The 27,300-nt window shown below is 45.7% G+C and overlaps 1 protein-coding gene across 1 annotated transcript in view; it reads right to left on the minus strand.

Annotated features, from left to right (window-relative positions):
* F8 (coagulation factor VIII) overlaps positions 1-27,300 on the minus strand; it is a 103,364-nt gene that overhangs the window by 70,414 nt on the left and 5,650 nt on the right. The window contains exons 3-9 of the mRNA XM_027838931.1: positions 26,818-27,030; positions 26,086-26,154; positions 23,107-23,223; positions 16,727-16,948; positions 10,761-11,016; positions 9,933-10,104; positions 1,392-1,485 (exon numbers count right to left, since the gene is read on the minus strand). Coding sequence (XP_027694732.1) covers positions 1,392-1,485; positions 9,933-10,104; positions 10,761-11,016; positions 16,727-16,948; positions 23,107-23,223; positions 26,086-26,154; positions 26,818-27,030 — 1,143 coding nt within the window. The remainder of the gene's footprint in view (positions 1-1,391; positions 1,486-9,932; positions 10,105-10,760; positions 11,017-16,726; positions 16,949-23,106; positions 23,224-26,085; positions 26,155-26,817; positions 27,031-27,300) is intronic.

The following is a 27,300-nucleotide window of genomic DNA, read 5'->3' on the forward strand; positions in this document are numbered from 1 at the left end:
CTTTTCAATGGAAGCCTCCACCAATACCATGGGGACAGTCCTCATCACGAGTTGCCCAGGGATCTTTCCAACAACGTCTGGAGAAGCTCATCATCCATTGGGCTGTAACCCACCTGGACCGTCTCCTCAAGACTAGAAGAATCAGGCCATTAAGGAGGGGAAAGGGGCCAGTCCCAGTGGGGCCATTGTAGGGCATAGAGGTATGCAATGGTTTGGAGGAGGAGACATCACAAATCCTGACATTTCCTCATGAATTATGGGTCCATAGAGTGGGTGAAGCTGTCAAAGTAATCTTCCTAAAGAGTAGATATCACCCCCTACTCAGTAAACTCCAGTGGCTGCCTATCACCTCCAGGATCAAACAGAAAGTGCTCTGTTTGGCTTTCAGAGCCCTTCATCCTTATTGCCCTACCTTTCTAGTGTTCTATGCCCCACCATAGACTCTGTGATCTGATGATGGCGGCCTTCTTGCTCTTCCTCTAACATCACACTCCATCTTTTGACTCCATGACTTTTCAATGACTGTCCCCCATGCCTGGAATGTTCTCCCTTCTCATCTTCACCTCCTGGCCTCCCTAGTAGTCCCACCTTCTATAGGAAGCCTTTCCTGACCCCCTTAATTCCAGTGCTTTCCCTCCATTAATTATCTTCAATTTATCCATTGTGTAGCCTGTTTGTATGTCCCCTATTAGACTGTGAGTTCTTCAAGGTCAGAGACTAGTTTTTACCTTTCTTTGTAGCCCCAGTACTTAGTACAATGTCTGACAGGTAGTAGGTCTATTGGCTGACTGACTGACCCAGGCCATGCCTCTCCCCTGGCTGGCCTGGGCAGTAGGGTCCCTGCTCTCTCAGTACTTAGAAAAACACAATTTGAGGGGCAGCTAGGTGGTGCAGTGGATAGAGCATCAGCCCTGAAGTCAGGAGGACCTGAGTTCAAATCCGGCCTCAAACCAAACACTTGACACTTACTAGCTGTGTGACCCTGGGCAAGTCACTTAACCCCAATTGCCTAAAAAAATAAAAGAAAATGGAGGGCAGGAACCTTTAAAAAAAAAAAGAAAAGAAAAACACAATTTGACAAGAGCTTTAATTCTCTTGGGGTATTTTTAAAGAAGGGATTTCATAATTACTCTTAAGATACTGGAGAATATTGGGCAACTGATCACCTCCTGTCTTCTCACAGTTCTCTTCCACATGCTGCCTCACCCTGCATTCAACTCAATTTAAGAAGACAAGACCTCTACGTTAATTTCTTCAGTTGCAAGATTCAGGGGTTGTAATGTTAGGGGTAGAAGGGCCTCTGAGGTCCTCTACCTATAGAGGCTACAGCCTCCTAAATTCCAACATGTGAACACATAACCTCATCTTGAACAGCCCAACCATGCTCTTACCTTTAGGCAGTCTCCCTGAGTGCAAAGGACTGACACTGGTGAGGCCATGAGGGTATATATTGTATGGTCTGCTTGCTAAGTTTTTGAATATGATCTGAAAGGATAAACAAAACATTGGTTCAAGTCCTAAAAGAAGGCAAAATTGGAGCCTGTAAAAGAAAGATCTGACCTCTAAAGTCAAAAGCTACCAATTAGGGGCAGCAAGGTGTTGCAATGAATAAAGCGCTGGGCCTGGAGTCAAGAAGACTTGAGTTCAAATCCAGTATCAGTCACTTACTAGCTGTTTGAATCTGGGCAAGTCACTTAAAACAAACAAAAAACAAAACAAAACAAACACCACCCCCCTTGTTTGCCTCAGTTTCCCCATCTGTAAAATGGGAATAATAATAGCACCAACCTCCCAGGACTATTGTGAGGATCAAATGAGATAAAGCACTTAGCACAGTGCCTGGCACATAGTAAGCATTACATAAATGTTAAGAAAAAACATGTACTAACATGCTGAGAATATCTCCCTCCCCCATTCACAGGTAAGAAGGTTGGAGCAGAGAAGCCCAAGTGTATTTTTTCCTAATAAGGAGATCACATTTGCAGAGGACTTTACAGTTTACAAAGCATGTCCCTTACAGTATTCTTGGTTTTTTTTTTTAATTTTTTTTTCATTTTTATTCTGAGTTCCAAATCCTCTCTTTCCTTCCCACTCCCCTCCTATCCACTGAGTAGGCAAGAAATATAATACTCATTATACAGATGAAGTCATGCAAAACACATTTCTGCATTAGCCATGTTGTGGTGTCAGGGCAGGGGGGAGGTTCATGGAAGGGAAGTAAGAGAAATAAAGTGAAAAAATCTGCTTCAATCTACACTCTGAGCTCATCAGTTCTCTCTCTGGAGGTGGAGAGCATTTTTTACCATGAGTCCTTTGGAATTAATTGTTTTGACAGTCTTGTGAAATAGGGAACATAAGCACTCTTATTTTACAAATGAGAAACTTCAGGCTCAAAGGTAAAAATGACTCATCCAAAGTCACACAGATAGTAAATAGAGAATCAGGGACTTGAACCCAGATTTTCTTCTTCCAAATCAAGAACTCTTTCTGCTACACCCTCTGACCCAATGTGGTTTGCCTCATGTCGGGGAATGCTCTGCCTGATGTTTTTAGGATAAATAATTGGTTTATTTTCCACCAGTTTAGTTAGGTCACATGGACTAGTAGTTGGTACAACAGGAAAAGCACTGGATTGAGGGTCAAAGGGCCTGGGTTCACATCTAGACCAATTGATTATGAGTAAGTCATGGTCCTTCTCTGGGCCTCAGTTTCTTCATCTGTAAAATGAGAAGAGTTGGCCTGGAATCCATCATTCACACATAGTCTCTCCCTGCCTGCCTACTGCTACCATTGGGTGGCTGACAACCACCAAGTGTCTCACTAGTGAACTTGCCCCAGGTCACCCTGCTCCCTCTTGAGGAAAGACTGAGAAAGCAGTTCACTTCTGAAACAAAATCTGACTCTCCTCTCTCCAATGGTCCCTGGAGGCATTCTTCCCAGAAGTAGCTTAAGGTGGTGACTAGACAGGGTTATGGGCCCTAGATTTAGTCATCTAATAGCTGCATCCTCTTTCTCCAAGCCAGAAAGGGATTAGGGTAATGATCCACCCCAAAGAGGTAGCTAGGTGGTGCAGTGGATGGAGCGCTAGGGCCTACTGGGCCTGAAGTCAGGAACAGGCAAGTTCAAATCTGGTTTCAGATGCTTATTTGCTGTGGGACCCTAGGTAAACCATCCCCAAGAGTTGCCTCTGGGGAGCCATGGGCATTCTCCCTACCCCCACCCCAACCCCCACTGGACCTATGACCATGGGTTCCTGAGGATCTCTTGCCCTGTCCCCAGGGGATGGCTATAGTGAGGAGGATAACTGTATGGACTTGTGAGCTGAGATGGTAGGGCCAGGCTATAGCCACACATCAGTCATCTACTGGCAAAACTCATCTTCTGCAAGATCACATCAAGTCTGAAACTCACATCTCCTCAGTACCCCTGCCCCTGGGGCCCATCCCTGGAACCCTCCCTTTGACTGGACAGGGTGAAGGTGGACCTCAGAAAGCCTTGCCCCCAGACCCTCTATTTAAGGAGGGGGCCTAGGACAGCCACCTCATCATTTCCCTCCAGGACAAATTATTTCATCAGTTCCCCTCCTTCCCCTCTCCCTTTCAGTTTATTTTATTTTATTTTTTTAATGTGTATGTGTTTTCTTTGCCTGTTATTGCAGTAGCTGCTGCTGGGTCTTCCTGCCTCAAGGTTCTCCCCACTCCAACCCATCCTCCATTCGTGCACTAAAGTGATTTTTGTAAAGCACAAGTCCCATCATGTTACCTCCTCTACTCAATAAACTCTAGTGGCTCCCTATGGCCTCTAAGATCAAATTGAAAATCCTCTCTTTGGCTTTTAAAGCCCTTCATAATCTGGCCCCTTCCTACTCTTCCAGTCCTCTTGCACCTTACTCAACCTCTGTCCCCCCTCCCCACCCCATACTCCATAATCCAATGACACTGGCCTCCTTGCAGTTCCTACCACAAGACACTCCATCTCCATACTCCAAGCACATTAGCTGTCTCCAATGCCCGGACCTCTGCCTCTCCTCACCAACTCCTCCTGGCTTCTCAGGCTTCCTTCAAATCTCAATTAAAATCACGCCTTTGAAAGAAGCTTTTCTTGATCCCCCTTAATACAGGTGCCTTCCCTCTGAGATAATCTCCAGTTTATCCTGTATATATCATGCTTATACCTGGTTTCCTCCATGTTGTCTCTCCCAGTAGATTGGAATCTCCTATTTGTTGTTGTTATTTTAATTTTGTATCCCCAGAATTTAGCACTGTGACTGGTGCTTAATGAATGCTTGTTGGCTTGTCTTTGTGCCAAGGTCTTCTCCAAATGCTTCAGAGGCCATTCCCAGATCATGTTCACCTCCAATTGCCAGCTCCTCCCTCCAGACCATTGCATGACCCCTTCCTGCCTGCTGTGACTCTAGCCTCTTGACTTCACAGAATACAACAGCACCAACTGAGACAAGGTTAGACATCGATGGAAAGTCTTGAACAGTTAACTCAGCTGCCTCTCTCAATCTACCACTCTCCAACCACTGACAATCTCCTTAGACCCATTCTTCAATAGTTAGCATACTCCCAATACACACTCCTCATCTCAGTAATTCTGAACCTCGCAGCTGTCACTGTATTAATCCTATTCTCTATGCCCCACTGCCTGCCTCCTGGCTCCCACTCCCTGCAATCACACCCACCCAAATATCCCACCTCAGACCTACCCACCCCTTCCACTATGTTCTCTGGATATCCTTCTTCACGGGTAACAAATTAGTTTTCATCTTAAACCTTTTTCCTTTCTTGCTCCCTCCATCTTCTTGCTCTCAATGAGACCCTAATGATATAGCTTCCCTGGGCACCTTTTCCAGCACAGGCTACACTTTCACTCATATCCACAACTCACTGGTTGTGGTGGGGGAGTCAGAACACTCCTTGCTCTCCAGCACCACTCCCAGGCTCTCTCTCCATCCCTATCACTCAGAAACCTCTCCTTTTTTGTGGTTCATTCAATCCAAATTTATCACCCAATCAAGATTCTGGTAGCTGTTGTTTACTGATCTTCAGAACATTCTTCCTTTCTCTCTCAGAATCCTCCCTCCTCCCTCACGATCTTTCTCTCCTCCTCAACTCTAGTCCTCATACTAGGAGATATGCACATAGATATGTATGTACGTATATGTATACATATACACAAGACAGTGAGAGAGCTGCCTCCAACACCTCCTAAGGTCACAGTTCTTCAGTCTACTTCCTGCTCACTTCTACCCCACCTCAACTATGCACAGAGATAGTCATACCCATGATCTTGGCATAAGTCACCAGTGTTCCACTTCCATGCTCATGAAGACTAAAATTCCTTTGGCTGATCATTCCACCTATCTTGGAAATACCAATATTGTTTTGGGCCTCACTCCTCAGCTCTTTCCCAGGTTATCACTCCTGCTCTGGCCACACTCTCCCCCTTTACTCTATCTCAACCCCTTAGGGAACCAGCTCCACTCTGCACTATACTCTATACTCAAGGCCTTTGCTCTCTTATCCTATCACAGACCATGCCCTGTCAAGCCTTGGATTACTCTGATTATCTGCTGCTTTCACTGCTATTCATGTGCTGCTGACTCAAGCTGGAGAAAATCACAAAATTATGCTGCCTAGGTCCATTTCAAATTTATGTTATGTAATCTCACCTGGACCCTCACCAATGCAAAGCCATCTTCTTACACCTCTCTAATTGATTCTCTATCTTACTGACCAGTGTTTGTTCCAGACATTTTCAAGTTTCCCTTGGCATCTCAAATCCCAGTCTTTTAGCTAAGGACCCTGTGTCATACCTTTCAAAAAAAAAAAATGAAGGTCATTTGCCAAGAACTCCCTCTTCTCCCCTCCCCCTCCGCATCTTACATCACTCAGATGCCTTCCCTCACTATCTTCTCCTCCTTCCCCCCCTATCTCACATGAAGAAGTGGCAAGGCAAACTCCTCTATATGAACCCTTGATCCCATTCCATCCCATTTTTGTCTCACTGTGACCTCCAGCCCCTCAGTTCTCAGACAGCAGATTGCCCCCTCTATCATCTCCACTCTCTCACTAATCTTTAGGCTCTATCTACTGGCTGCTCCCCTGTTTACTACCAACGTGGCAATGTCTTTCCCTTTCCTAAAAAATCCTCTCTTGATCTGACCATCCCCACTAGGTATGGTCACATATCTATCCTCTTTCATGGCTGAAATCATCGAGAAAGCCATCTACAGTTGGTACTTCCATTTCTTCTACTCTTACTCTCTTCTAAACTCTCCCCAGGCTTGCTTCTGATCTCATAATTATACTGACACTACTCTCTCCATAGTTGCCAATGATCTTTTAATTGCCAAATTTAATGGCCTTTTCTCAATGCTCATTCTTCTTGACCTCTCTGAAGTCCTTGATACCCTCATTGCCTGGATACTCTCTTCTCTCTAGGTTTTCATGACATTCATCTCTCCAGATTCTCCTTCTACCTAGATGACCCCTCTTTAGTCTCCTTTGCTAGATCTTCATCCAGGTCATATCCACTAGGTGTGGGGGGGCCCCCAAAAGCTCTCCTAGGTCCTCTTATCTTCTCCCTCCATACTGTTTCACTTGATGATCTCATCAGCTCCCACAGATTAAATCATTATTTCTACAAATATGATTCTAAGATCTATTTATCCAGCCCTATCTTCTCTCCTGACTCTAGTCTCACATTATCAACTGACTATTATACATATCGAACTTATTGTCCTTCAGGCATCTCAAATTCAACAAGTCCAAAACTGAACTCACTATATTTTCCCCATTCCCCTACCCCTAACCCTCTTCCTAACTTCCCTATTACTGTCAGGGGCACCACCATTCTTCCAGTCACACAGGCTTGCCATCTTGGTTGCATCCTCAACTCTTCCTCATTCAAACTGACTCCCCATAATATTTGATCTATCCCAGCTGTTTCTGTCTTCACAATGTCTCATATATACATCCCCTTATCTCCACTCATACATGCTCTCATCGCCTCACTCCTAAACTATTGCAATAGTTTGCTGATTGGTCTTCCTGTCTCAGATCTCTCCCTACTCCAGTCTGTTCAAGTATCACAATAATTTCTAAAAGGAAATGATAATGGAAACTTCCACAGTAGGATTATAGTCGCCAGAGTGATATTCTTTAAGCATAGGTCTAACCATGTAACCTTCTCATTCAATGAATCCCAGTGCCTCCCTATAACCTCCAGGATCAAATATAAAATCTTCTGTTTGACTTTTAAAGCCTTTTATAACCTGGCCCCTTCCTACCTTTCCAGTTTTCTTATACCTTACACCCTCCATGTACTCTGTGATCCAGTGATCACTCTGGCTCTCACTGATTGGCCAACAATAGGTCCCAGCCTAAGCCCCACTTAGTAGTCACTGTTTGGGCTCCGGTTGGCTCAGAGTGAGTGTAAACAGCAATTGTTTCTGTTTTGGCCAGAAACCCTGAGGGTCTTCCCCTCCCAGATTGATTTTTTTTTTTTTACTATGTAATAGAAGCCATTCTCTGTCTCATTTCTTACCTAGCCTTAATCAGTGAATGAGTGCTGCCTCAGTCAAATTGAGACCTTAGCTTAAAAAGGCCAACGTCTCCCACTGCTTCCAGGGCCATCTCCTATCATCTTGATCTATATCTTGCCACTGACCCAGATGGCTTCAGAGGAGAAAGTGAGGCTGGTGCCTTTGCACAGCCCTCCCTCACTTAAATCCCATTCATTTGCAAGGCATGGCATCACCTTCCTCATGCCACAGTTCTCTCAGAGAATAAAGGATAAACAACGATCCAGTGATACCAGCTTCCTCACTGTTTCTTCTACAAGACCCTCTATCTTCCAACTTGGGGCTTTTTCCCTGGCTGTCCCATCCCCCTTCCCTGGAACGCTCTCCCTCATATCTGCCTCCTGGTTTCCCAGGCTTCCTTCAAGTCCCAGCTAAATTCCCACCTTCTACAGGAAGCTTTCCCAGTCTTCCTTCTGCTGATTATTTCCAAATTGTCCTGTCTATATCTTGTTTGTACACAGCTGTTTTAATGCTGCCTCCCTGATTAGACTGTGTGCTCCTTGAGGGCAGGGACTGTCTTTTGCCTTTCTTTTTATTCCCAGAGCTTAGCACAGTGCCTGGCCACACAGCTATTAAGTTATTAAGCACTACTATTAGTGTTCATTAATACCACATTGCTCTTGGTTATTAAGCACAATGAGTTTAATAAATGTTTGTCTATGTTAATGTAGATGCTTCTACAAGGGGGTAGCCAGAATGGGAATGTGACCTATGACTCCACAGAGAATGTGAACTACCTTGAGTAAATGTAAACAGCAAACAAAGCTCCAACTATCCCCTGGGAACACTTGCACATGACCCTTTGCTCTGTTTCTATATACTACCTGACATGGCCTGGGGTTGGTGCAGGAATCCATGATTTTACTTCATCTTGCTGTCACCCAGGATGACTGACTTCTTGTAAGTGAAGTCCCCCAATTAACCTAATTAACCCTAATAAAGCCTAGTAATAACCAAGGACCTCTCTTTCTTTGGTACCTCAGTATTCTCTTGGAGGGTATGCCACCCTACAACTGGCATAATCAGGGCAGAAAAGATCTGCCTTCTTACAGTGTTGGTGCTGCTGCTATCTGACCACATGACCTGCTGTTACAAAAATGTCAATACCCCTGTGCCATGTTACCCTGTTTCCATCCTCCAAAGTTCTGCTTTTTCCCAAGCTCTTTCTAGCTTTCTGATTGCCTAATGGAGAAAGCCTACATTCCAGCTCATCTTAATGCCTGCTAATATTCTTGGGCAGACTGCTACAAGCATCACTGTCCTAAAGTCATAGATTTCAAGCTGGATGGACCCTCAGAGGTTGCCTGGTATAACCTCCTCATTTTTATCAAGGAGAAACTGAGGCCCAAAGAGGTCAGATGACTTGCCCTAGCTGGGATCTGGACCCAAGTTTTCTGCTTCAAAGCCCAATGTTCTTGCCACTCTGACACATCCCTTTAATCAGATAGTCTCTAATCTTTTTATGTTTCTGGATGTTAGCCAGGAATTTGACAAAGCCTTGTATGGAATTCTCCTGTATAGGAATAGAGACTCGACATATGATTGTGTAGATATATGTAACTGCCAATTGAGTAAACTCCCTCCACCAATGCAGGTCAGCACTTCTCTGTAACTTCCTATCATAAAGGGTTGCCTAGAGCACTGAGGGGTTCAGTGACTTGCCCAGGGTGGATGTGACAGCCAACATGAGTCAGAGGCACAACTTGGGCTCCCAGCCCTTCCTTACACTAAGGCCAACTCTCCATCCACTACCCCACAGCTGCCTCTATTCTCATGTATGAAATAGCAAAATGTGAGCTGGATGGTCATCCAAATAAGGTGGCTTTGTGGTCAGTTGAATAAATCATACCCAAAGAACATTGATTAACTTTCTTTTTTTTTTCCACAGATTAACTTTCAAAGGTCTTCCCAGTGGAGTGCCACCAGGGGTCAGTTATTGGCCCTGTCTTAAAATCAAAGGATGCTCAATTTAGAGCTGAAGGGGGCCTTAGGCATCAACTAATTCAAGGGGTGAAAAGGGCAAGGGAAATGACTTGTCCAAAGTCATGCAAGCAGCAACTGGAAGATGTGGCTTGGAGATTCAAATCTAGGTGTCATTTTTCTTTTTTTTTGTTTTTGTTTTTGTTTGCTTTTTGCTAGGCAATTGGGGTTAAGTGACTTGCCCAGGGTCACACAGCTAGTATGTGGTATGTGTTGTGTGTCTGAGACCACATATGAACTCAGGTCCTCCTGACTTCAAGGCCAGAGCTCTATCCACTGCACCACCTAGCTGCTCCTAGGCCTCATTTTTCTAGCTTTTTCTATTTCCAGCTCAGTGTCCCAGATCCCCTCCCCCTCTTACCAAAAGTGTGTCCCCAACTTCTCCATAAAGCAAAGGTCCCAAAATGCCTGATTCGTGTTGACTAGACTCAGGAGTCTTGAAGGTTTCATCTGTGTAGGCTATGTATCGGGCTTTCTTATACTTCCTGCCAAGCCACTGAGGATGACTGTTCAGATAATGACTTTTAGAACCTCTGCAAAGAAGGAAAAAAGATGACAGGGTGATATGAAGCTCTCATCATAAGTCCTAAGGGAAGGATAAGAGGCTGAAATCAGTTCAGAAGCTCTGAGCAAGGAAAGCTTGTGTGGCTGACACAGAATCATAGGAAGGAGGGCTGGCAAGGACCTTGAAGGAGGCAACAACGCTAGTAGGCAACCCAAAGGCAGCACTTGGCTACATATCTCCTCACATTTGAGCCCTTCCTCAGCCTTGTCAGGTAGTTACTGTATTATCCTTGTTTTACAGAAGAGGAAACTGAGCCTGAGAGGGGTGAAGTGATTTGCCCAAGGTCATATTAGCACTAAGTGGCAGGCCTCTGGAACCCTCATTCTCCACCTCCGAACCCAGCAGCCTTTTCACTACTCAGTGCTGTTTGCCACATTGGAATAAAAACGGGAAGGGGACAAAGCTGGATAATACCTATCCAGTCTCAGCTGTCCTGGCACTGGTCCATCTAGTTGAGGGATCCCCCAACCAGATGGAAACGATTCCTCAGCTGCATCAAGTTCCACTGAATGAAGGTGATGGGAAGTATCTTTGGAGCAGGGGACCAAGAGGGTAGGCAGAGAAGAGGGCCAGACTCAGAATGGGAAGTGGACAGTGACCTACCTCTGGCCTACCCCAACTCACCTGGCTGAGGAGTCAACAAGGGATGCAGGTGCATAGTCCCAGTCTACCTCTTGTACTGCAATGTAATGAAACCAGGCTTTGGGGTGCTTCTTGGCCACTGAGCGTGCTTGGAGGAAGGGAGAATCGCTGGCATCAGCCAACAAGAACACCTCAGTGTCCTGCTCATAATCATCATAGTAATCCTCTGAAATGCTCTCCCTCTGGACCAGGGGCTCCTCAGGACAGGCTTCCACATGGACATAGGCTTCCATGCCATCTGGGGTATAACAAGACAAGTCTTGGTTAGCAGAAGCCCTGAGAGCCTGGCCTCTGTGAGGACAGCAACCCCCAACAAAAACCACACTGTTTTCTGACCTCTCCTTTGATTACTCCACTGGCTGAGCAAATCCCAACTACCCAAGTTGGCCTTCCCATGGCCTTTGCCTCCTTGACAGCTCCAATCTCAATGTTCCTCCACCTGGATTCTTCTCTGAGGTCGAGTACATCTACTGTAGTCTTGAGGCTTCCAGCCTCCCTAATCTGGCCTGAGTGGCCTCCCACTTCCCAGAGCACCCTTCAGTCAGCAGGGGTTCTTAACATGGAATCTTAGCTAAGCCAGGAGAGGGCTTTAGGGTAGGGTTGGTGTACCTCCACACTACTGGAGAAATGCTATTTCCTTCCTGTCAAGCTCATAAAAAGAAACCCCATCCCTACAACTGCATGGTTAGTGAGGCAGGAAGAGGCCTTGATTCATTCTATTTCTCAGCAGCTTTTACCCCAAACCATCTGCTGCAATTACTTCTAGCCATCTCAGCACCTGCTCCCATGTTGCTTTCTTCTTTGCTTTTTTTTCTCCAGTCTCTGGCCCCAAAGTGAGACACAGTCCAGTGACTTTGGCTTTTGCCCCCACCCTTAGTTTCTCCTTATCATCTTTTCCTTGTAGGGATTTCTCCACCTTACCACCACACACCATGGATAAAGGGAATTGCTCCCACAGGAATATTTCCCTTGCTTGGGGATTCCCCAGCTCCACACTCAAAGCCCCACATTTCCCCTTTTTTTTGGCTCAGTTATGTGAAGTAGCTAACGGACCAGGCTGCAATACCACTTTGAGACCAGTAGGTGTTGCCATTGACCATCATCTTCCAGGAGTGGTTCCCAGAAGTGCTAGTACAACACATCTGTTCATTCGATTCAGTTATTTCTGACTCTCCATGACCTCATTAGGGGTTTTCTTGGCAAAGACACTGAAGTGGTTTGCCATTTCCTTTTCCAGCTCATTTTATAGATGAGGACACTGAGGCAAGCAGTGTAAAGTGACTTGTCCAGGGTCACACAGCTAGTTAATTGTCTGAGACCAGAATTAAATTCAGGAAGATACTCCAGGCCTGGTGCTCTTATCCACTTTACCTCCTAGCTGCCCATAGCACATCTAGCACCTTTGAAATGAAGGTGTGGCATCAGACTCTTGATCATAATTCAGCTGTAACTAGCTTAGTATGTGTCTCATCACTTTCTTGTTTTGAGGACAGACCAAGAGACTAGGAAAAGAAGAGAGCAAAGACAAAAAGTAAAAATTTGAGACCAGGTAGAGCTACTTCTTGCCTGTCTCCTGCCTTTAAGGTGGACCCCTGCCCATTTGCAATTGTTCACAAATTAGTAGCCTTTAGGGCAGCTAGGTGGCACAATGGATAGAGCACCGGCTCTGAAGTCAAGAGGACCTGACTTCAAATCCAGACTCAGACCAAACACTTGACACTAGCTGTGTGACTCTGGGCAAGTCACTTAACCCCAATTGCCTTAATAAAAAAAAAGAAAAAAAACAAATTAGTAGTTTTTGTTATTGGTGGTTTGGGATGACTGTACTTGTCTGGGGCTCTGCTGATGGAGGAATAGAGGGTCATGGTTCAAAGCTGAGCTGAAAGAAGGAAACAAGCTAATCTGGGAATGAGGTGGCCACTCTTAGCCATGAGTTCATTTTACCACAGATGGGGATGACGAGTTGAAGAGGACCAGAGAACTCCTCAGTAGAAAGGTTTTGGGGCTTCAGGGGATGGGCAAAAATAGGAAGAGTTTTATTCTTTTTTTTTTATAAATAAACAACATTTATTACCAATAATGATTTGTGCAAGAATTAGTGCAAAAGATAGTCCCAGGGGCACATTATTAAAACAAGAGGTGGGCTGATCAGAGCAAGAAAAAAGAAAGCAAATGGGTAGCCCAAATTATTTCTTGGTATCCACATAATATTTTTTCCAGCCTTGTTTATTTATTTATTTATTTAGTTATTTGTTTTCAATGTTTACTTCCACAAGATTTTGAGTTTCAAATTTTCACCCCATCTCGACCCTCCCCCCACCCCAAGATGGCATGCACTCTGAATACCCCTTCCCCTAGTCTGCCTTCCCTTCTATCTCTCCCCTCCCCTTCTCTTATCCCCTTCCATTTTCCTGTAGGGCAGGATGGATTCCTGTACCCCATTTCCTGTATTTCTTATTTCCCAGTTGCATGTGAAAACATTTTTTTTAAACATGTGTTTTTAAAACTTTGGGTTCCAAATTTTCTTCCTTCCTCCCTCCCCACCCACCCTCATTGATAAGGCAAGCAACTAAATATAGGTTATATATGTGCAGTTATGCAAAACACTTCCATAGTAGACATGCTGTGAAAAACTAACTCTATTTCCCTTAATCCTATCCCACCCACCCATTTACTCTATTTTTTCTTTTGACCCTGTCCCTCCTCAGAAGTATTTGCTTCTGATTACTCCCTTTCCCAATCTGCCCTCCTCTCTATCATTCCCCTACTCTCTTGTCCCCTTCCCCCCTATTTTCCTGTAGGGTAAGACAGATTTCCACACCCAATTGAGTGTGTATGTTATTCCCTCCTTAAGTCAAATCCTATGACGATAAGATTCACTCATTCCCTCTCACCTTCCCCCGTTTCCCCTCCACTGTAAGAGCCTTTTCTTTTCTGTTTTGTTTTTTTTTTTTTGTGGGATAATTTACCCCGTTCTACCTCTCCCTTTCTCCTTCTCCTAGTATATTCCTCTCTCACCCCTTAATTTTATTCTCCAGATATGACCCTTCATTATCAACTCACCCTGTGCCCTCTATCTATCTATCTATCTATATCTATATACACGTACATATAATTTTTTCCCCTCCAACTACCCTAATACTGACAAAGGTCTCATGAGTTACAAATATCTTATATGCAGGAATGTAAACAGTTCAACCTTAATAAGTCTCTTATGATTTTCTCTTTCCTGTTTACCTCTTCATGTTCCACTCGAGTCTTATATTTGAAAATCAAATTTTCTATTCAACTCTGGTCTTTTCATCAAGAATGCTTGAAAGTCCTCTATTTCACTGAATGACCATTTTTTCCCCTGCAGGATTATACTCAGTTTTGCTGGGTAGGTGATTCTTGGTTGTAATCCTATCTCCTTTGTCCTGCAGAATATTATATTCCATGCCCTGCAGTCCCTTAATGTAGAAGCAGCTCAATCTTGTGTTATCCTGATTGTGTTTCCACAATACTTGAATTGTTTCTTTCTGGCTGCTTGTAATATTTTCTCCTTGACCTGGGAACTCTGGAATTTGGCTACAATATTCCTAGGAGTTTTCCTTTGGGGATCTCTTTCAGGAGGAGATTGGTGGATTCTTTCAATTTCTATTTTGCCCTCTGGTTCTAAAATATCAGAACAGTTTTCCTTGATAATTTCTTGAAAGATGATGTCTAGGCTCTTTTTTTGATCATGGCTTTCAGATAGTCCAATAATTTTTAAATTCTCTCTCCTGGATCTATTTTCCAGGTCACTTGTTTTTCCAATGAGATATTTCACATTGTTTTCTAATTTTTCATTCTTTTGGATTTGTTTTACAGCGTCTTGATTTCTCATAAAGTCACTAGCTTCCAATTGCTTTATTCTAATTTTTAAGGAAGTATTTTCTTCAATAATCTTTTGGACTTTTCCATTTGGCCAATTTTGCTTTTTAGGGCATTCTTCTCCTCATTGGCTTTTTGGACCTCTTTTGCCATTTGGGTTAGGCTATTTTTTAAGATGTTATTTTCTTTAGTATTTTTTTGGATCTCCTTTAGCAAGCTGTTAACTTGTTTTTCATGATTTTCTTGCATCACTATCAGTTTTTCCTCTACTTCTCTTACTTGCTTCTCAAAATCCCTTTTGAGCTCTTCCAAGGCCTGGGACTGATTCATATTTTTCTTGGAGGCTTTGGATGTAGGAGCTTTGGCTTTGTTGTCTTCTTCTGGTTGTATGTTTTGATCTTCTTTGTCATCAAAGTAAGATAATATAATAGTCTGACTCTTTTTGCGCTGCTTACTCATGATCCTGGACAATTACTTGAGTTTTAAACTCTGTTAAGGTAAAAGTCTGCTTCCAATGTGAAGAGTGTAGTGTCCCAAGCTTTGGGGGTTTGTACAGCTGTTTTCAGAGGTACTTCTAGGAACCTGTAAATTTTCAGTTCTTCCAAGGTGGTATGATAAGGGGCGAGGTGTTTCCTCTCCACCACCACAACAAGCTCCATCGCACCAGCGTTCCTCCTCGCCACAGGACCTCTCCTCAGAACTGCGACCCAGATCCAAGCACGGGCAAAGCAAGAGATTCCTGCCTCAGCACTGGCAAAGAGATTCCTGCAATCCCCCTCTGATCAGCCACTCGATTCCCCCTCAGTCTGTGGGCCAGAAGCTCAGGAAACAGCCGTGGCCCCGGGCCGCGCTCGAGACTTGTGGCTGAGACGTAGCTCCTCTGTCACTGCAGTTCCAGACTTTTCCCACTGACCTTCCACGTTGTCTTTGGCATTCGGGGGTTGAGAAGTCTGGAAACCACCACAGCTGCCCATGATTCAGTCTTCTGAGGCCTGCTCTAGGGTCACTGTAGTCTGTGTGCCCACGCCGCACTGTGCTCCTCTCCCTGCCCAGTGTGATATACCTTTCCCATCAGCCATCCAAGCTGTCTTTGGCTGGGAATTTGTTTCACTCTGTCTTTTTGTGGGTTCTGCTGCTTTAGAATTTGTTTAGAGCCATTTTTTATAGGTATTTGGAAGGCTTTGGGAGAGAGCTCAAGACAGTCACTGCTTTCCCTCCACCATCTTGGCTCCACCTCAAGAGTTTCATTCTGAAAGGCTCTGGGCATCAGGGAATTCTATTCCCTATATGTTAGTAGGCTCCTCTTCCCAAAGGCAACCTCTGAGTGTGTGAGAACTGCCCACTCACCAGCAGTCAGCAGTGTGGAAAAGCTAGTGGTTGAAAAGCTAGCTGAATGAGATCTTGGACTGCATATAGAGAGGTCTACCTGCTAGGATTAGGAAGGAGACACGCTCACTGTCCTCTGCCCATGTCTGACCTCATTTGGAGGACTGTGTTCAGTTGTAGGTACCACATTTTAAGAGGGATATTGATAAGCTAGGGGGTCCAGAGGAAGGCAACCAAGATGGAGAAAAGTCTCGAGTCCATGCAATAGGAGGATTAGTTGAAGGAAATGGTCATGTTTAGCCTGGTAGAAGAGAAGACTTGGCGATACATAGGAGCTGCCTTCAAGCATCTGAAGGGCTGTCATGGAGAAGAGGGACCAGGTTTGTTATTTTTGGTGCCAGGGGACAGAACCAAGTGCAAGGTATGTAAGGTGTGAAGAGACAGCTTTAGGCTTGGCGAAAGGAAAGAAATGTTCAAACACTCAGAGCTGCTCCAATGTGGAATGGGCTGCCTTGAGAACTGGGATATTCCTCATCGTTGGAGGTGGAAAGCAGAGGCTGGACAAGCACTGGGCAGGCTGTTGTAGTAGAGGTTGGGCTAGATTAGATAGGGTCTAAGGCCCCTTCCCACTGTGAGAATCTGTGACTCTACCCCTCCCCCCCCACCTCTAACCCCCACCCCCCACTACAAGGTGATTCTCCGTATTGTACATAGAGCTAGGCAGTAACAATTCTGTTTTCAGATCTCCTCAGGGCCCCCTAAGACATTACCATGTTGGTGAGATGAGATCTGGCAAAACATCAGGAAGTGGCCAGTATCCATAGGCAATGTCTGGGCGGTGAGAAAGGTGGCAGGAGAGATCTCCAGAGAGGTAAGGCGGTGATTTCTAATGAGGAATGTATGGCTTTCCAGAAAAATCGAGTGGACTTCGGGAGCAGTGCCCATCCCAATCACATGCCAATGGACCAACTTCCTGTGACACACTAGCAGATCTGCAAAGGATCATATAATCAATCAACAAGCATTTTGGAAACCCATCCTCTGTGTAGGCAATGGGGCTCCAAAGCCAAAGGTGAAATGTCTTTAACCTCAAAGACCTTACATTTGAATAGGGGAGATGACATGCACATGTGTCAGCATATTAGAAGACATATACAAAGTGGACTCCTCCTCCTCTAGCCCTCCCCTTCCTTACCCTTTACCCTTCCCCTCCCCTTTCCTTCCTTTACCCCCTTCCCTCCTCCTCCTTCTTCCCCTTCCCCCTCTTCTTCCCTTCCTCTCCCTTCCCTCTCCCCTCCCCTCCCACTCTCTTTTCTTCCTTAGTCTCTTCCCTTCTCCTCTCCCTCCCCCTCCTCCTCCCTTCCTTTCATCATCCATCCCATACCAACTTGGTCCAGGCCAGGGCTCTTGGCCCAAGTTTGCTTCCAAGCCAGACCTGCACAACTTGGCAGTAGGTAGGGGCCAAAATTAAAATAGGCTAAACTTCTTTGGGCTGCAGATAGGTTGTTGTTATTTTTATTTTATTTTATTTTATTTTATTTTGCTGAGGCATTCAGGGTTAAGTGACTTGCCCAGGGTCACACAGCTAGTAAGTGTCAAGTGTCTGAGGCCAGATTTGAACTCATATCCTCCTGACTCCAAGGCCGGGGCTCTATCCACTATGCCACCTAGTTGCCTCTGCAGATAGGTTTTTAGTGGCTCACTTTCCAAGTAAAGTTATAATTAATGATTAAACTATTTTGCAAATAAATCATATTTTTTAAAAAGGGAAATTTCAATTAATATCAATTAGTTACACTTATTACTTGAGATTTTTATTTATCATGAAATAGCTCCTCTCAGACTAGAGACAGACTGACGATGGTTGGTTGCCATGGGTCACGTGACAAACAGGAGAGAGTATGCAGTGGCAACTTACCTGCTAAGTTACATGATGGGCACAAGAGTGACTAGTGGAAGGTGGATTAAGTCGGGCACAGACAAAGCACCTGTTACATATTTACTTTCTTTTACATCCTCTACATTTTTCATGGTCTGCCCAAAATCCTTTGGTGGGCCACAAGTAGCCTTCGGGCCATATATTGTGCAGGCCTATTCTAAGCCAAGGTCAGATACCATTATAGTAGGAAGCTATACTGAATCTTTGTTGAGGATCCAAAGCTATGTGAGGTGCTCATAAAGAAGCCTAGACATGGTTTCCACCTTCAGAAACTCACTATCTAGGGAGGTGTATTCAAATCTTCTGATCCTCCTGACTTCCCCCCCACCCCCACCCCCTCCACCACTAGTCAGTATAGTAAGTTTATTTGCAGCCAGTATAAATGGGGGCAGTAACAGGGAGTAAGATTGCAAAGGGGAACATGGAGGTCACATACAAACTGTCCCAATGATCAAAGGAGCATAATTTACAATTTCCATCATATATTAACCAGAAATCACCTCCTGGTAGTATGTACTGAATCAGGGGCCACCATCTAGGCGCTGCTGTCAGGGTCTATGATATGTAAACCTCAGGCAAATTTCAGACATCCAGAGGAAAAACAGCAGATCACCAAATGGTGCTGATCATTTTAAGATGATGTGGACATGTTCACTTTAAAGTTTTACTGGCAACTTTAAAATGATTTGGCTATATTAATCAATTAACCCCAAGGTGGCACAGGTAAGAGTTAGTCTGTTTCCAAAAAAAAAACAAAAAAAAACAACAACCTATAAAAAGGAGATCTCAAGCTCCTGTCCTCCAATCCTCTTCCCCCTCCATTGGGTCTACATGGCCAAGCACTCCCAACTCAAATCCATGGTTAGGTGACTGGTATTTTCTGCCTCTCCCCCTCCCCATTCTCTTCCCCATGAAGACTGCCTGCCTTCCCCATCCTATCCCATGTCCCCATGCCCTCTGCTTCTGGCTCCCCTTTCTGCCTCTGTGCCTAATTAAAGAGTGGCTGCCACCTGTTTCCCTCTACCAGTTGTGGTCTTTTCCGGTGAGTATTGAAAGGTCCAGGCATGTCTGCCCCCATTCCAAAACTTCATAAATTATCAATTCAGGAGGTAAGACATCCCCCCTACAAAGAGAACCATGGGGTAGGGCCATAAAAGGTATGTGTCAAAAAAAAATATGTGTCACAGGTGGTCACAGGAGTGCTCCATGATTGAGACTGGACTACATTCAGCTTTAGCATCTCTATCCTTTCACTTTTCTTTGATTTACTACCCTCCCTTCTTCCCTCATGACCTTCCTTCCTTCCTCCTTCCCTCATTTCTCCCCTTCTTCCTCCTTCCTTCCTTCCTTCCTATCATGGATTAAGCATTTACTATAAATACTGACTGAGCTCTGTGCTAAGTAGGGAAGCCCAAGTTGCAGCAAATTTGGCCTCACTCCCTCTTGGTTTCACTCTCCCAAGCCACAGAAAGGAAACCTCCCTTCCCTGCCCATCCCCACCTCCCAAAGCATTGTCCTTCGCCACCATGGGACCAGTAGTTGAAGCTCCAGAGTTCCTGGCAATTTGGGGTAACCCAGGGGATGAGTAAGAAAGTTGAGTGCCAATGTAAGCAGGTTCCAGGCAGACTCAGGACCTCAGTGGCAGGAGGAGAGTTCAGGCCAGCTGGAGTTTGGGCAGTAGCTCAGGGACATTCTCCAAGACCCCAAGGAGCCAATATTAGGAGTGCAGTGAGCCAGGAAGGTAGCAGGCACTTGAAGCCACAGGCTTAGCTTGCCACAGAGCAAGAGGGAGAGCTGGAGGGGGCCAGAGAACTCCTCTCCTGGGCTCCCATCCTCAGTAGAGAGGTTTTACCATCCCAGAGCTGGGCAAAGGCTACTCCTGGCCCTGGGTAGGTCAGACCAGGGAGCTAGAATCATCACCACTCACATTTCTCTAGGGCCTTGAGGGTTCACAGAACACCTTACATAGGCTCACTTGAGCCTCACCACAACCTTGCAAAGCCAGGACTATTCTGGTTTGTTGTTGTTCAGTTGTGTCTGACTCTTCATGATCCTGTGGGTCATATCACGCCAATACTGTCTATAGCGTTTTCTTGGCAAAGATACTAGATTTGTTTGCCTTTTCCTTCTCCAGTGGATTAAGACAAATAGGGTTAAGTGACTTGCCCAGGGTCACACAGCTAGTAAGTGTCTGAGGCCGCATTTGAACTCAGGTCTTCCTGACTCCAAAGCTAGTGCTCTATCCATTGAGCCACCTAGCTGCCTCTTATATAATATATAATAATATAACATCTAGGGTTATTACTGTCCCATTTTACAGATGAAGAAATTAAGGGTCAGATAGTTTAAGTGTCTTGGTCAAGTACGTATCTGAGGTGAGCTCTGACTCCGTGGCTAGGCCTCTCTCCATTGGGCAGTGGCCAAGTGTAGGGAAACTGGCTCCATTTTGTAGGGTTGCCTTTTCCTGAGTAGGATGACAATGCCATTTGTGAGACACCTGCCAAGGCACAAAGCACACTCATGTGTGTTAGGGCCTTTGCTTCGAAGTTTGCCAGAAGATCCCCAATGTCTAAGTCTGGCAGCAGAGATTGAGAGAAGGGAAGGGCCTGCCCAGCCCAAGACCACCTAGTGGGTAAGTGAGCAGGAGAGAGCTTAGTATTCCCATGTAAAAGCTGATGTACCTGAAGCTCAGGGAGCTTGCTGGACTTCCTGTGGTCAGTTAGTAGCAGAGCTGAGACTAAAACTCTGAGAAATCCAAGTGTTAAAGGTGAAGAAGTCATCTGGTATGACACCTTCATTGGCTGGAGACTGTAACAGGGGCCCAGAGATGTCCAGAGACTTGCCTGGTGTCACCAAGCTGGGACTAGCAGATCTGGAACTAGAAGGCAGACTTTCCGCTTCCTGGCCCCGGGCACTCTTACTACACACAAAGTCTCTTCACCTAGGGAGCTTTCTACTGGGCAACCCTAAATGCAAATCCCTGACTTGAAGATGCTGCAAAGGCTTCCCTCAGGCTTCCCTTGCTGCTTTCTGGCTGCCTCTCAGCAGAGCTGCACTTCACCTGGTCTCTCTCCTCTTTGGCCTTCACCAAATCTCCCCTAGCCTTTCAAAAAACCCACTGCATTTGCCCCCATTCCATCCTCCAAGCTCTCCTCCTTTTCTCAGCCAACGTCCCCCTAAAAAGCTGTCTCTGCTCACTTACTCCTCAACCCTTTACCACTCACCTGAAACTGAGCTTCAAGGTGACCACCAATTTCTTGGCCTTTTCTTGGTCCTCATCTTCCTTAATTCTCTGTAGCCTATGACCATTCTGAAGTCCCAGATACTCCCTCCTCCCTCAGATTCACTGGTCCTCCTCCTCACTCTCTAATTCAGTCTCCTTTCCTGCACCCGGCATCCATGTCCTTCTCCCTAACAAGGATACACCTTGTCTCTTGGTGATTTCATTAGAAACATGGGTTTAATTAGGTCAATGCCAATAATGCTCAGGACTCTCTCTCTCTCTCTCTCTCTCTTCTCCTCCTCCTCCTCCTCCTCCTCCTCCTCTCTCTTCCTCTCCTGTTCTCTCTTCCTCCCTCCCTCTCTTGTTCTTCTCCTCTCCTCTCCTCTTCTCCCTCTCCTCTCCTCTTCTCCCTCTCCTCTCCTCCCCTCCCCTCTCCTCTCCTCTCCTCTTCTCCCTCTCCTCCCCTCTCCTCTCCTCTCCTCCCCTCTCCTCTCCTCTCTCTCTCCCCCTCCCTTCCTTGGTACATTTGCTGGTCTTTCTCCTGAGCTCAATCAAGCCCCATGTCTCCAACAGCATGTCCCATAGACATTTGTAAAATGGGAAGTTTGGACTAGAAGACCTCCAAAGTCCCTTCTAGATCTAAATCTCGGTTCTTCTGATCTCAAACTCAACCTACCCTAAATGGCATTCGTTCTCTTTCCCCCCTAAACCTTGCAAACTCCTTACCTATTTCTGGCAGCACTTTTTTTTTAAAGGCAATTGGGGTTAAGTGACTTGCCCAGGGTCACACAGCTAGTGAGTGTCAAGTGTTTTTTGATCTGAGGCCGGATTTGAACTCAGGTCCTCCTGACTTCAGGGCCGGTGCTCTATCCACTGCGGCCCCTAGCTGCCCCTCCTTCCCTATTTCTGTGGAGGGCAGCAGCATCCTCTCAGCCACTGGAGTTCCCAACCTCGGACATCCTCCTAAAGTCTTCTCTCTCCCTCCTCTCCTCCCCCTTATCCAATTGGTTGCCAAGTCTGGTAGTTTCTATCTCCACTGCATTTCTCACATCCAACCCCTTCTCTTGGGTCCCATAGCCACTGCCCCAGCCCAAGTCCTCCTCACCTATTGCCTGGACCACTCCAATAGCCTCCTAATTGGTCTCCCTGCCTTTTGCCTCTCCCTTCTTTAAGGCAGCAGCCTCCATCCAGATCTCCCTGAAGCACTGTCACTTCCCTGCTCAAGTGACTCAGCATTCACAATCTGGCTTTAGCCTGGCTCACCAGCCATCTCTCCCTTTACACGGTTTACATGCCAGTCAGGCTGGTCCTCAAATTCAGCAGCCTATCTCCCATGTCTGTCCTTTGCACTGGCTAGTGCAAACATGCCTAGGACACACACTCTTACAGGCTGGAGCTCTTTTCAAGAATCCATTCCTATCTATCCAGCTCCAGAGAAATAACTGATGGACTCAGAATGCAGATGGAAGCAGACTTTTTTTACTTTATGATTTGAGGGATTTTGATCTGTGTTTTCTTTTACAACATGGCTAATATGGAAATGTTTTGCATGACTGCACATGTAGAATCTATATCAAATTGCTTGCCTTCTTAAGGAGGGGCAAGGGAAGGAAGTAAGAGAGAGAATTTGGAACTCAAAACTTTAAAAAAATGAATGTTAAAGATTTTTGTTTACATGTAATTGAGAAAAATAAAATTAAATAAAAATTAAATGTTAAACAAAGAATCAATTCATGTGCCAGCTGCCTCTTACAGAAAGCCTTCTTTGATTCTCCATGTCTGCTAGTGCCCTCTTTCTCCTCTATGTTTTTATACTTCTCTGGTTACATTTGCACCCACTACCAGAACATAAGTTCCTGAAGGGCCAGCACTGGTTTTGTTTTATCTTTATCTCCCCAGGGCTGAGCAACAAATTACAACTTAGAACAAGTGTTCATTGGCTTGGACTGCAATGACCTCTGAGGGCTCATGGGAAGGTTCTTACCTACCTGGCAAAGACCCATTCACATAGCCATTGATGGTGTGAACTTTAGAGTACAATTTTTTGGACTGGTACACCTGAGCCTGTGTCTTGGGCCCATCTGGTTCTGAATGCCAACTTTTCCCTGAGGATAGAAAAGGTAAAAAAGAAGATGCTAAGTAGTTTTCCTTGGCCCCTTCTCCCAGAACCATCTTTCCTTTCACCAATACCAAACCTCGGGGACATAATTCAAAAGTAATGCAGAAAAGGAAAACTTTTCATTCCAAATCAGAGGGAACAAACCCTAGTCCAACCCCCAGCCTAGGGTGGAGTCTTTGAAGGATCTCTTGGGACATCAACCAGCAGATAGGCTCCCCATTCCTGCAGCCCTCCAGGAGTTAGAAGGGACCTCAAGGGGGAGGCCATCCAATACAGTCGGCTGTCCCCGAACAAGAATCCTCTCTGTGACACACACGAAAGTGGATATCCAGCATTGATTTAAAGTTCTCCAATGAGGGCAAACCCTCCACCTCCCAAAGCAGTTCAGGAGTGGAAGCTCCAAGGAGTCAGATTTCAGGTCACATTTCGAACAATTACAGCTGAACTAAAGTGGGATGGACTGCCTTGTGAAGTAGTGAGCTTCCTGTCATTAGAAATATTCAAGCGTAAGGTAGACAAGCACCTGTCAGGGATGTTGTAGAGGGCATTTGTGTTCAGGTATGAGTGGACCAAATCCCCTCTGAAGACCTTTTCAGCTCTGAGTCTATGGTTCTCTAGAAAGTAATAGGGAGGGGCAGTTAGGTGGCGCAGTGGATAGAGCACTGGCCCTGGATTCAGGAGGACCTGAGTTCAAATATGACCTCAGACACATAACACTTAATAGCTGTGTGACCTGGGCAAGTCACTTAACCCCCATTGCCCAACAACCAAAAAAAAGTGATAGGGAGTCAGTAAGACATGAATAAAAGGATAGCAGAGCAAAAGGAAAAACACCCCTGGCTCCACTTGGGGCAGCCTGACATCTTTCTCCACCAAAGCAATCCATCTGATGACCAGCAGCTCTGGGTGCATTCAAAGAGTCCCTTCTAAGTTTATCGGTTTGAAACCTACAAGGCATTGGACTCTGGCCACATGGAGGTGCTGTCTCCAGACTGGCCCAACCACAGCCTGAAGAAGCCCAGATAACACACCCAACCTTCAATGGGTCTGAGTCATCATGGATGGGCCAGGCTGTGCCGGCTATGCTTAAACACCATTTCTTATATTATCTCTCTGAGAAAAACAAACCCATTTTGACCTCCATCAGGATATTTCCAGCACCATAAGCCCTGGTCTGGCAACAGGAGCCTCTAGTGGGAGGGGTGGTATCAGGTGTTTGTGAGCACTCTACACCTGCATGAGCGAAGGCATGGGGTGGGACATGGAGGGGTAACGATGGAAAATAATGTAGGGAGATGAAGGTGATGGGAAAACAAAAGGCAGGAGAACAAAATGAAATAAGGAGAACCTCCATAGGATAGGATCAGGAAGCCTACACCAGAGAAGGAAAACAGTCTTTGGAGTGGGTACATTCACCTTGAACTTGGGACCTGGGGTCATGGGTATTGATGATACTGAAGGTGGAAATAGCATGTTTGGTACCTGGATCGTTCTGCTGGAGGAGGAGGCTGGGATATGTGACTCCATTGCAGTTGGGAACTCTCAGCAAGGAAACTCCCTCTATCAATGAGGATGGGCTGCTGCTGGAGATTTTCCCCCTCAATTCCTCTCTACCCCTAATAAGCACCTTCTTAAGTCCCTCAGAACCACTTCTTGCCTTTTTAACAATTTAATGACCCCACCGGATTTGAATTGTGTAGGGTGTTTGTACTTTGGCCATGGCCCAAATTTATTATCTGGAGGCTGCCCTCTCTTCTGAAACAGGAGACCCAAGTGACTCAAAGAATGCCTCTCCATGCTCCAGGCTTTGGGGGAACAATGAAGTATCCTAAAGTAAATGGAAGTGGGGCTTTAATGGGGATCTGAGTTGGGGAAGAGGAAACTTGATTCTTGTCAGGAGGCTGGAAAGCAGAAAAATGTTTTCCAGGGGAGAAAGGGGAAGAACAAAAAGAGCTGGACACTTGGAACTCAAAAACAGATGGGAGGCTCTTGCTAAAGAAGATGAAGCTGCTGGTGCTCCAAGGCCTGGATGAAGCCATTGGGTGAGAGCTCATTTAGAGGTGAGGAAGAAGCAAGGTGTGATGGAGGGTGGTCAGGGGTCAGTGATTCCCAAGGGAGCAGAAGGAGCTATTTATCAATCTGATAGGGATAACGAGAGGGGCTTGTTGTCTTTCTGGGACATGTTAACTAAGAGCCAACAAGAAAAATCACATGTCTGCTCCCCATTTGGGGTGATTCAAATGGGCACTGCCAAGAGGAGCCTAAGAGATACTCCAAAAGCCTTCCACTGAAGACCTAGGGGGTCACAAGTTTCTCTTTTTACACTGTCCAAGGCAAGGGCTACTGAAGAGAAAAAATGTATTTGAGAAGTGAACAGCTGGCTAAGGAGGTGATGATGTCTGAGAAAGGGATTTGGACCTCTGGACCCCAGCCTAAAATATATGGACAACAGATTCCCACCTGATATAGCTTTTTTAAAAAAAAGTTTCCAGTTGTTCAAAAATCGAATGGCCCATCCTGAGAGAGAATCCCCAGCACAACACTGGGGCTGTTCCAGTAGACAATGGATGCCCACTGGTCAGGGATGTTGTAGAGAGGATTTTTGGTGAGGCCAGGGTTGGGCTTGATAGCTCTAAGGAGCCTGACAGCTCAGGGATCCTGGGATCTGGATCTCTTCTGCCTCAGAATGATGGAGTCCAATGCCTCCAGCCCTGGAGGCTTTCTTGATGCCACTCCCTACTGGATTCTCTGCCCCAGTAGGTACTTTGGGGTTTTCCAATGGCAAGTCTTGAACAATATTCTCAGGTAGAGCAAGCTCTCAACAGTTGCCAAAGGGCTATCTGCTCACCTTCATCAAAAACAGCAAAGAGTAGCACAAACTCTTGCAAGTGCTGTGTCCCACCTCTGTCCAGAGTCCCTAAAAGAGAGGAGAAGGGAGCTTAAATGGGGCAAAGAAAACTGTCCCACCAAAGGACAGCATAGCTAGGAAACCTTCTGCTGCTCTCTAGTCTTATGGAGAAGGTGGGGGGGACTGAAGTACTTACATTGAAGACAATCATTCATTTCTTGCTACTTTACACATAACCCAGACATGACAACTTGGCTGAAAATAAAGGGTGCCATAGGCAGGCCAAGCCATGGATGTTTCTGGCTCTTGGCAAGCACTGGGCCCAAGAAGGCAGCCATAGCCCAAACATAGGCATGGAATCATGGGCAGCACCGGGGGCAATGGAGTACATTCTCCAATAAGGGATTTGCAAAGGATGAGGAGGGAAAGGAAAGAGGCCTCTTTCTCTTGCTTGAGGTCTCAGTCTGCTCCTGCTCATTCTTATAGGAACAAACCCAGGAAATAGGAATTCAGAGCATCTGAGGTCAGACTGTGGCTCTGCCATTGAGGCTCTGGGTGTCCCTGGGCAAGTTGCTTAACCTCTCTGGGCTTCAGTGTCTGGACTAGATACCCCTTAAAGTCCCTTGAGATGTATGGTCCCTTCAGCAAATGTATCTTCTAGGATCTTCCTGGGTTACCTTTCCCTGCCCATTACCCCTCTGTACTATCTGCCCTATCATTCTTCCCACTTACCTTCTTTACAGACCAGCAGAGCCCCAATCAAGCCTGTGTTCAGGTCCTTCACAGTGTCAACGTGGGAGAGATAGGAGTAGGTGAGACATGGTGGGTCATGGTCCATGGGGCTGTTCTCTTTCAGGACACGCCAGACATACGTGTAGCTGGTACCTGGGGCTACTTTATCATCTTGCTTCTCCATGTAAGTGGTCTGGTCATTGTACCTGGCCCCTAAAGTCAGAAGAAGGGGAATGGTCAGATTTAGGTCAAGCAGAATCCAAATTCTCCGATCATTGCCAAGCACAGTGAGTAAATAACAATGAATGACATACTCAGTAATGTAGAGAAACTTTGTAAGCTGACAATGATGAGTTAGAACCCAGTCCTGGTTGTGAAAACACCACCATGAGGGTTCAGACCAGACTAAGTGGGGATTGAGGTCTTGTGTTTGACTTACCATGTCTAACCTTCCTTTCCTGGCTATGAGTTAGTCTTTTTCTA

This window comes from Vombatus ursinus, unplaced genomic scaffold (genome assembly GCF_900497805.2).
Source record: "Vombatus ursinus unplaced genomic scaffold, bare-nosed wombat genome assembly UNPS02014831.1, whole genome shotgun sequence".
NCBI classification, from domain to species: Eukaryota; Metazoa; Chordata; class Mammalia; order Diprotodontia; family Vombatidae; genus Vombatus; species Vombatus ursinus.